The sequence below is a fragment of the Micropterus dolomieu genome, linkage group LG02, assembly GCF_021292245.1.
Source record: "Micropterus dolomieu isolate WLL.071019.BEF.003 ecotype Adirondacks linkage group LG02, ASM2129224v1, whole genome shotgun sequence".
In the NCBI taxonomy this organism is placed as follows: domain Eukaryota; kingdom Metazoa; phylum Chordata; class Actinopteri; order Centrarchiformes; family Centrarchidae; genus Micropterus; species Micropterus dolomieu.
This window is the reverse complement of record NC_060151.1, coordinates 16,799,993-16,811,002: the sequence shown is the minus strand read 5'-3', so window position 1 is coordinate 16,811,002 and position 11,010 is coordinate 16,799,993. Positions and strand designations below refer to the sequence as shown.

The window sequence follows — 11,010 nt, the reverse complement described above, 5'->3', positions numbered from 1 at the left end:
CTCATGATTCTCATTTGCTCTGACATGCACTGTGAGCTGTAAGGTCTTATATAGACAGGTGTGTGGCTTTCCTAATCAAGTCCAATCAGTATAATCAAACACAGCTGGACTCAAATGAAGGTGTAGAACCATCTCAAGGATGATCAGAAGAAATAGACAGCACCTGAGTTAAATATGAGTGTCACGGCAAAGGGTCTGAATACTTATGACCATGTGATATTTCAGTTTTTCTTTTTTAATAAATTTGCAAAAATTTCTACATTTCTGTTTTTTTCTGTCAAGATGGGGTGCTGAGTGTACATTACTGAGAAATAAAATGAACTTTTTTGATTTTTGGAAAATGGTTGCAATGAAACAAAGAGTGAAAAATTTAAAGGGGTCTGAATACTTTCCGTACCCACTGTATATATGTGAGCGCACACACACACACACACACACACACACACACACACACACACACACACACACACACAGGATTTCCCTTTCAAATCAAGAACATTCACTTTTAGTGCCAGGAGAGAGTGGACAAGGTTACCATGGTGACAGGAGAGAGGAACACAGTTTTGTTAAAGTGAGGCATGTGTGGCAAAGAACATCTACTTATGCTTTGACTGAATGTTACAAATTTACAACCCGAGTCGACCTCCCTCTCTGTCCTCACCTCAAACTTCTGTCGGAGCTCCAGGTTGACGTCGTCCACCTCGGGGATGGGGACGTTATAATACTCTCCCTCCTCCTGGTTCAGCAACTTGTACCTAGGAGAGAAAAAAGTGAATCTGTGTTTTTTTTTGTTTACTTTCCTTTGAATCTATCATCTGTGTCATCCTCTTCTTCTGTCTACTCACACCGCGATACAACTTAACATCTCTACACCACTTCAATCTTAAGTATCTGTCTTTGAGTGTTTGCAGGTCTGCTCTCTGTCAGGAGTGCTAACTACTTCCTTTCTAATGTACACATCCTCTCGCCACTTGCCTAATGACCTGGAATGTACACTACAATATGCAGACAAACACACGTAGAAGCACTGTAGCAGCCGACGCCAACCATTTTCGTTGCGAAACATTTTTTATGCGCAGGTATTTCCTGGAGCTTCTCTATGTAACTCCAAGCAGCAGTCAATCAGCCTCGGTTTAGGCGAGGTGGTGGCAGGTATGCTAACATGGGAGAGTGACTTTAACGTCTCTATGAGTGTGTGTTTATCAGTGTGAGACAAAGCAGGCAGACAAAGACAGAGAGATGAGGAAATGACGCCAGCAGGTGCTCTTGGTCAGAGTGAATGGGGTTCAGCATTCAGCCAGGGGTCTTTACCCTTGTTTTATGCACAATGTGCTGCTGTTTTAGTGATGGTGGTTGGCTGGTTGTGGCCGGTGTAGTATCAAGTTAACAAGCTGGCTATGAGTAATAATAATAATTATGTTATTGTACCCTTGGGGAAGTTCAGCTCATGAGGAATGTGATAAAACAGGCTCTTTCCCTAAACTCCAAACAAAACTTTGCTCTTGAAAACCATAATTTCTGTAAACGTTTGTTTAAAGGTTTAAAGGACCAATTGTTATTAGTGTTAGAAGAATCCTTTAAGGACCGTTACCTTTTTAGAGCTGAATTTAAAATATGATAAGAGCTTCTGAACTTCTAATGACCACTTTTAGTTTCACTGCGATTAGCTCTCAGGACAACTGTGGAACAATTTACAAAGCAATCCACACTACCTATGTTTAGTATTTATTAATTATTCATGTTCATATTTTTTTGTTAAACCTAAACTTGCTCCAATAAAATGTATATTATTGTTCTTCAGCATCCTGCATTTTTTTCTTAACTGATTAAATAAAGGTTATATTACCAATACCCTACCAGAATATTACAGTTTTTCTCAGTCGCTTTGGTATATTTCTCAGGTCAGATGTGAAATTCTCAAAACTACTTGTTCAACCTACACAACATCTAGTCACTTGTGCACACCATAGAAGCAATTTCTCCCTCTTTTGGACAAATTGCAAATTTTTGGCACATTCATGCACATTATTACGTTCAAGTGTCTGCTGTTTTCTACATTATCAATTGCTTATGTCATCAATGATCTCAACAGTCTCATTTGGCCAATGCCTAAAACATCAAGGCATTAGTTCATTGCACAAATCATTACAAGAAAAATGGTTGAACCAGTTGTCATAATCTGTCAAGCATATTTTTGATACACGTCTATTAGAGTGTCCTGAATTGATGAAGATATCCACTGTCTTTTGGATGGCACCGACATGTTCACTGACACAAATATTTACTTTTGAGAGATAAACTAAGGTGAGTTACAGGCTTTTGCAGGTTATCCACTGTGTGATGCTGTTTGAACAAATTGTTCAAAGTCTCCTTTTACTAAAATAAAGGCCACCATTACTACACTTTCAATCACTTGTCAGTTTCGGCAACACTGGTCGTGACACTGGAATAATACTTTGCACGCGGTTTTCTGTGTGGGTACTATGTTACTGTAAAGTATGACATCCTCGATATGACAACTTCCTCACACCAGCTGATGTTCTGGAGAATCTGAATCTCCCAGTTGTTGGAATGAGTAGAAGTGAAAGACGACTGACCATCCACAGACGGGAGCTTTTATCAGCTCGGACACTCCAAACGACATGGCGCCCATGAAGTCGTTACGGGTGGTTCGGTCCCAATCCCACACCTCAATGGACAGACGCCGGTCCTTATCTGATGCTTTCAGCTTACTGGGGCACACAAGTACACACACACGGGAGAAAGTTTCAAAATATGACAACAGAGGTTAAAACATCTCCTTAAGATCTACTTTCATTTTGTAACCTTTGATTTGACTGAATTAACTTGAACTATCACTAAAATGATCTTAAATAAATAAAGACACAGAAAGGCACAACAGCAGACACACACACACTCACAAGGTGAAGGACTCATTCCAGCAGGGGTTGAGAGAGGAACGGATGGTCCTGGTCTTCTGTTTGGTCTCATTCTTTGGGTCGGGGGTGAGCTTGAGTTTAACATAGGGGTCTGATAAACCATTTGGATCCATAGGAATAAGGTTCCTGGCTTCACCCACTAGAAGGAAATGAGACAGAGAGGGGAAATTTATTTTTAAATTTAGGGAAAGTGTGTGTGTGTGTGTGTGTGTGTGTGTGTGTGTGTGTGTGTGTGTGTGTGTGTGTGTGTGTGTGTGTGTGTGTCTGTCTTTGAGCCCTGAGGCAGATCCAGACACTCTGTGACTCCACACTGACTCAGGGGGTTCAAATGGACAGAGAAGGGGGAGTAGTGAGTCACTGCACGTCACTCCAAGGCCGGACAGCAAACAGAAATATCTGAGCTTCAGTCCCAGCAAAATTGCTTCTCTTTACTATATATGTGGACTTAGATTACTGATCTCATGCCAGTTTTGAATCTTTGCAAGTTGACAGGGGGAAAAAAGAGACAACAGCTCACCCGGTATCAGACTGGAGCGATAGGCTAAAATATACAACATTTTGGATGAACTCCACCAGATCTAAATAAGGAATTCGAAATGAATGTGTTGCTATGAATAAACTATAATAGATTCTATATACTCTATGTTTGATGATGGCTGATGCCTGATGTGTACATAGCATTTATTTTGTTGCATATTCTATATTGTTGTTGCGAATTTTGTTTATTCAATGTGCTTAGTGCTTCTTGACTGTCTCTATAGACACTGTGTGTTTAACTTCATCTAGTCCATCATCAAGCCATGTTCTCTTAACCTTTTGTACTGGTTCATTCACTCGCTACTTGGTCTTCCCTTGAAGAAGTTCTCTGACCCAAAGTTTGGAAAATAAAAAGATTTTGCACAGATTTGAGTGCGCAGATGCTTTTTTTTCACTACCATAACCACTGTAAAGGATGCCTTCAAAGAATATTTGGTAAGTTATAAGATAGATAGATAGATAGATATTCTGTCCTCAGTTACTCAGCACATACGCTGATAACAGGTGTTGTGAAGCAAAACATACTCTCTAAATTCACTTGAAGTTGACAGTGTGAAACAGCACCAACTGGATTATAACACTGGTGGGTGTTAGGCCGCACGCAAATGTAAAATTAACAAAAACAAGAAATACTACTTGCCCATCTCACAAAGTCTGCCTTACATTCTGTTAAAACAAGTAAATAAGGTGCTAGTAAAGCGAGACTCTCAGATGTGGGAGTGGGAACAGATTTCTTGTAATTTAATGTCTCTATGTTATTCATGCACAAGGTTATAGGCAATAGGTGAGCAGATAATGCGAGGGAGGTGTGACGTTTCCCTGTGTGATAACTAACGAGTGGGAAAAAAAGGAGTGCCGTTACATAGCAACAGGAGCAGGGGTACAGGGTGGTGAGAGCATGCCACCTTCACCATGGCGACAACATCTACTCTAAGTGGCCAATGGGCCGAGTCCACCGCTGCCCCACTTACCAACATCATGTGAACGCACACAGGAAGGTCACATACAACATGCATTAAACCACAAATAAAGGAAGGAAGAAAGAGAACAACAGGCTGCATAACACAGACAAATCAGTCTTAAATTTCTGACACAAACACATGACAAAGCTATAACAGACGGAGAGCAGAAACAGGATCATCATACTGATGCTCTAAAACTGTGTTTATCAGCTCCAACCTCCCCACTCTGCATATTTAAATGTAATCAGACAGTGAACAAGGAGGAAAAGGCTGTAATCTGACTGCTTCAGAGAGTCACTGTGAACTTTCGCACAAGGACATGCTCATGAGATTCTTCACTAAAACAGTGGTAATGTATTATACTCTGAAGCATAAATATTCCAGGACTGAATACAAAAGCATACGCAAACATTAGAAAAGGCAATGTCAATTACAGTCACCGCAGCTCATTTAGTTCTGTCACTCCTGCCAGGTCTTATTTTGTTTATGTTTAGCTGTTTTGTCATCACTGGATGTGACAGTAATGTTTGCAAGGCAACATGGTTTTAAGGGATTAAGAGGACAACAGAAACAAAGACAAATTAAGGCTTGGTGTTTATTGGATTAGAGCTGAAACGATTAGTTGATCAACAGACAACTAAACAGCAATTATCTTTGTTTATCATTTAAGTCCATTTTAAAGCAAAAATGCCTGAAATCCACCTTCCAGTTTTTTAAAATGGGGTTCTTTTAAGATATTATCTTTGGGTTTTGGACTATTGGTCAGACAAATAAAGCAATTTCAATGGGTTTTTACTGTTTGCTGACATTTTAAAGACCAAATGGTCACCCCAAAATGTAAAATAATTGTTTAGGAAGGAATAAGGTGGTAATGTTATTATATTTCATGTGAACTTCACACTTTTTCATGCTCTTCCAGTTTTATGCAGTAGAGGGCAGTGTAGGTTTCTCTTTCTTTGTTGCATGTGTAGCAAAAAAAACGCAGCGTCAGAAGCTCCTACCTTGTTCATGAATGTGTTGCTTCAACCCCATAGTTCACTCCTTATCCAATCCACTAATCTCCCTACTGTCTTTGTGTTTCTCTCTCTCACATCCACAAGCCCCCCCCCCACACACACACAAACTAATACACAATGTCACACACACACACACACACGCGCACAATGAAGTACGAGGAGCAGAAGGAAAATCTCAGCATCCCACGTTCTCAACTAAATCCTCCCCTCTGCTGGCTGTGGTGGCGTTAAAGGCATCACTCACTTCCATGGCAACGCTGGCGTCAAACAACGCCAAAGCAACTTCAACAAGCCTGTAAAAACGTGAATGCTAACACACACACACGCACGAAGATAAACAAACACAAAGAGAAACATACAACGATGGATGGGTAGAAGTGTGTGTGTATGCAAGTTACATACACAGTAAATTGTAAATTGTAGTATTTGTGCAAGTGTGCAGTCCCCCTCTCTCTCTCTCTCTCACACACACACACACACACACACATACACAGTGAAACATAATCAGCAGTGATCAAGGATCATCTCTGCTGTCTGTTGTTGCTTAGATACAACAAGAGCTGCTTGCCCCCCCGCCTCCCCTCGCTCCTTATGTGTGTGTTTGTATGCTCTCCTGTGTACTGTGTTTGTGTGTTTTGTCTTTATCTTTTACTTGTTTGGGGTAAAACAAACATGATATAGACTGAAAAAGCAGACTAATCCACACTCACTGAAGCGTGGTGTTTTGTTTACATTACGCAAATACGCATCCCAGGAGAAGCAACACTACCTTACCACCATGCATCCACTCAGCTACTGTCGTGCAACCATCCTGCACTGGGAAGTTCTGCTTTTCCCAAATGTACCTACATAAACAATGGCACTTGTAGAGCCTGGATCCTTTGTAGTTTAGAGATAACGAACAAAGTTCAAGTTCAAACAAGATGAAACTTCATATGGTCATCTAAATTAACCATTCCCTATGATATTTTGGTGATGTTCTTTGGAGGCGTAAACACTGTGAAACAGACAAAGAAGATGAAACACGCATCCATGCTATCATTATCTCCTGTATCTGAACTGAATAAATGCTTAATAAAAATATGCCATGGCTAAAAATGAAACATATCATTTGGAACTCAGGGCGGCTGTGTGCAGGGCCGACAGTGTAATCCTCCGAAAAGGCTTTGAAATTCAAATGTGTTGTTGCATAACAATGCCATGTGCAACCAATGAATGCCTGATAATCTGGGGGAAAGCGGCACGGCCAAATGAGAGCTGGATGGGTCCCTGCAGTGCACTGACAGGGAACTGAATGCAGACGTCACACACACAGTGGAGGGAGAAGGAACGCTAAAATGACCTTAAGGCTTCTATTTATGTGTGTCGACTTTTTAAGGAAGCGCAATTAGGAAATTTAACAAAGACCGGCTTTAGAAAGAAATGATACTCTTCAGTGAAACATGAGTGGTGCTTTGAGGTTTTTTTTTATTCCACCCACACTCCCATATAACAAAATTCATTGAGCACTTGCAGTACTGTGTGCTTTATTTCAGTGAGAAAGGGTTTAAGTGAATTATTGCAAGGCTTGAAGAATAATGTGATCTGCTAAGTCAACAGCCAAATGCAGAACAATATACAGTGACAATATACAGATCAAAACAAAATCCATTTCTTCAGCTGAGATGTAACACTTTAACTTATAACTATTAATGCATTTGTCAACAATTGACCGTTCCCTAATCTGTCCCATGAACAGTGCATGTCCAGTCACAGCTTAGCAAGTGTAACTAGACAGCTTCTGTTTTTTCCACATACCAAAATAGTATTCACTGAGATGCAGTATGATACATACTCGACATCTAAATAGTTTGGATGGTAGTATATTTGCATTTCAAAAACAAAAAATGCAAGCGCAAAAGTGTTGGGTTACAGTTCTATCTCACACAGGCTCCGCCCTCTACTGGAAACTATGGGTACTACCTCCTCCAATCACACGCACGCTCTTGCCCACTGAAATTTTATCGTGCACGTAGCCGACCAATAGGACGTCGCTACCGATACGTGCGTGACGTATAAATAGCAGTGCCCCTACTGCCTCATTGTCCTTTTTTCTTCAGCAAACAGCGAACTGCTCACTGAATTCTTTTTTTAAAAAAAAGAAAAAAGAAGGGTGACAGAGGGACAGAGGCTGATGCACACCACCAGACCTCCTCCCTCCGTTATGTGTCCAGCATGCATTTATTTGTGTTTCATGTGCTGCTTGTGTACACACTGAAAATACTGTGAATGTTCAACTGATTTAATACAGTACATTCCTAAAGAGCATTCTCCTCCCCACCGAACCCCCCCCATCTTCGGCTCGGTGCGTAACGCGCTTCAGTCTCCACAAAACTGCAAGTTCACCGATGCTAAGCTAATGATCCGTCCTACAGCCCACACTGCTCTCCTTGCTAAGCTTGAGAGAGACAGTGGGAGGGCCCGGGAGCAGTTGGAGACTGCACAACAATGTGGTTCAGCAGATCTGAGCTCGCTTCGGGAGAGTGGATCTGTTTGCCAACACCCGCTTCCCGCTGTGTTACTCAATTCAGCCACAGGACAGCCCACCCTTGGGGATGGACGCGTTACAGGCGCGCCATTGCCAGAAGGGCTGCTGTTTGCATTCCCCCCCACCACATCTCATCCCTCCAGTTAGGTGAGGGGGGAACGGTCGTTCGTCATTCTGGTAGAAGTGACGCAGCCTACAGTGACAGAGCCCGGGCCTGTACCTATGGTCTAGGGGCTCTGTCACAAGGGTGAGGCTTCATATGCACAATGCGTGTCTCTCGGCGTCTCAGTAGGACTTGTGCTTGTGTTGGTGGCTCTAATATCTGCACCTTATGAGCCCCTGGAGCAGTCCTCATTGAAAATGCTCTCTCTTGAACAGCCCTGCACCTTGCTCTCACCTCTGCTAAGAAGGTGAGTGAGCTGTGTGCCTGTCGGTTCACCCCAGCTGCATGCTGGTTCTTGGGGTCCACAGTGCAGCCAGATTGCGACAACACATCTCCTTTGTTCTTAACAACATAAGGAGCATGTTCAGGTCCAGGACAATAAATCTTTCTAGCCCCCTACCCCACTTAGGGTGCAGGGAGGTGAGAGTGCATCTGTTGTGTCCATGTAGGCTAACGTCCTATGTAGAGCACACAGCCCCCATTCGATGCACTGGTCAGCTGTTTGTCTGTTTCAGTGATAGTGCAGTCAGTAAAACCCTGTCCAAAAAGAGCCTGGCCAGCTGGCTTTGTGAGTGAATCTCCCAAGCCTGTACACGGGCGGGAACAGACCCACCATTAGCGATGCGTGCACATTCCACTCAGAAGTGTGGAAGTGTCTACGACCCTTTTTAAGTGGGGTGTCTGTTGAAGAGATCTGCACAATGGCATATTGGCCCTTAGTGTGCCCGTTTCTATCTCTTGGATATGTTGGGCTCCTTCTCGGGATCCAGCTCGCAGTGTGACCTAGGATCTGAAAAGTGAGGATCTGGTGACTACTGGGTGTAGAGGGGGAACATACACTGGCAGTGCCTGACGTTTCAGTGAGAAGTCAGGCCAGTCCAGGTGTTAATGGTCATGCCAAGCCCCTAACGGTCTAGCGACCTTCTCAGAGGTGTCCTGTGGCCGACCGGGTTGGTGTGGTGGACGGCTAGGGCAGTCAGTCATCGGTCTCCACCCACTGTACCCATAGAGTCCAGTAGAGGGCGGAGCCTGTGTGAGATAGAACGAAGGTTACGATATCGTAACCCTAGTTTTATAAGCACAGGCGGAGCCCTCTGCCGATGAGCCCTGCCACTCTGACGCCGTCTGCTGAAGAGGCGGTCGGATGCTGAGACAGTAGGGACACTGCTTTTTATACGTCATGCACGTATCGGTAGCAACGTCCTATTGGTTGGCTACATGCACGATAAAATTTCAGTGGGCAAGTGCGTGCGTGTGATTGGAGGAGGTAGTACCCATGGAGTCCAGTAGAGGACTCCGCCTGTGCTTATAGAACTAGGGTTACGATATCGTAACCTTCGTTACAACTCACTCTGCATTTATTTGTGAATTGGTTTTTACAGACATGAGTCACGTGACATTTTAAAAGCCACGCATTTGTGGATTTTGTGCGAAACATCGGTGGAATTCGCCAAAGGAATCCACACAAACAGGTGGAGATTAACAAATATATTTCCAGTGAAAAAAAGAAGAAGCTAAATGTTCATGATGTACAAATGATGAGCTGTAAAGTAGAGGCACAGCTACGGATCCAGATTTACAGATTCAAACCACTGTGCATTTATTTGTGCATCGTGTTTAGTTCAGTTATGTATCCGGACATTTGTTTGTGAACACTTGAGACTTTTTAATGCCATAACAAAAGCCCGGTTCACAACTAGCACATACAATATGTAGTATTTTCCCCACCGTATATAAGAGTGTTGGCAAGCGTTAGCAGCTCTGTCCTGCTCTATTTGATTTGGGTAAGCTTACTCGCCAATAACCCCAGCCATTGTTACCAGCATTACGTTTACCAAACACACTGGTTAGTCCTCATCCTAAAGCCGTTTTCTCTTGATGTTGTGATGTTAAAAGTGAAACATACTGTTTAAAAATGCTACAATTTGAACCTCCAACTTGCTTGTCCAAATAGGTAAGCTAAGCATGTTAGAAATAAATAACAGTCTGATGTTAAATTGTCTTTGTCATAACACTACTAGTTCCGCACTACAATACAAAAATATTACAGTTACTTTATTTCTTAAACGTCTTCACCCCCACATTCATAACTGGTGTATAAACAGCTAATGAATGATTGACATAACATAGCTGTAATAATGAATAATACACAGGTAACACATACTAATAATGTGTTACATATAAAAAATGTATTCTTGTTCAACCAAGCTTTAAACCTGAGGCAAGCATGTCAGCAGTGGGTAATCTCATCCTGAGTAAACCGCTGTGTGTTCATTTTGTCCCAATCCTCAGATGCCCTATGAGTGCGTGTGTGTGCCTTTGTATCTATCCAGCCAGGTCATGGCGGGACGTTTGCATGTTTACCTTTCCTTAAATCTCCAGAATAAACTCCCTCTCATGCCCACAGGCTATTTATGTCACTTTTGCTCAAAGACACTCAGATCAGGGAGAGGACTAAGAGAAGCGTGAAGGAGGTAATCAGTGGGAGGGAAGGAAAGATGGAGTAAATAAGAGGAAAACAAACAAAAAAAGCAACGAACATTCCAGCCGAGGTAGGAGAGGAGCATAAGAGTCAGAGGATCATGTGGTAGAAGAAGAAGGGAATGAATACGTTAGAGCCAGAAGGGAAAGAACAAGTAACTTAACTGAGCTAGTTGAAAAAGAGAGGACGATAGCAAAAAAGGACAGCTGTTGATGTCTTACTGAAGAAGAAAAGGAAGGAAGAGAAAGAAGATGACTAAATGGACAGGAGCTCAGCAGGTACAGAGGTAAAAAGGGGTGACGAAGCAGTGCTGAAGTCTCAAAGGAACACGCAGGAGAAGATGAAGATAACAGGAAATGTCAATATTGGAAGAGGGGATGGAGG

General features: G+C 42.5%; 1 protein-coding gene across 4 annotated transcripts in view; it reads right to left on the bottom strand.

Moving 5' to 3' along the window:
• The window catches only part of prkcab (protein kinase C, alpha, b), a 110,469-nt gene that overhangs the window by 20,643 nt on the left and 78,816 nt on the right, over positions 1 to 11,010 (bottom strand). For all 4 annotated transcript variants that reach the window (XM_046041882.1, XM_046041887.1, XM_046041898.1 and 1 more), the window contains 3 exons: positions 2,922 to 3,078; positions 2,598 to 2,732; positions 662 to 755 (listed from right to left, as the gene is read on the bottom strand). In XM_046041882.1, coding sequence (XP_045897838.1) covers positions 662 to 755; positions 2,598 to 2,732; positions 2,922 to 3,078 — 386 coding nt within the window. The remainder of the gene's footprint in view (positions 1 to 661; positions 756 to 2,597; positions 2,733 to 2,921; positions 3,079 to 11,010) is intronic.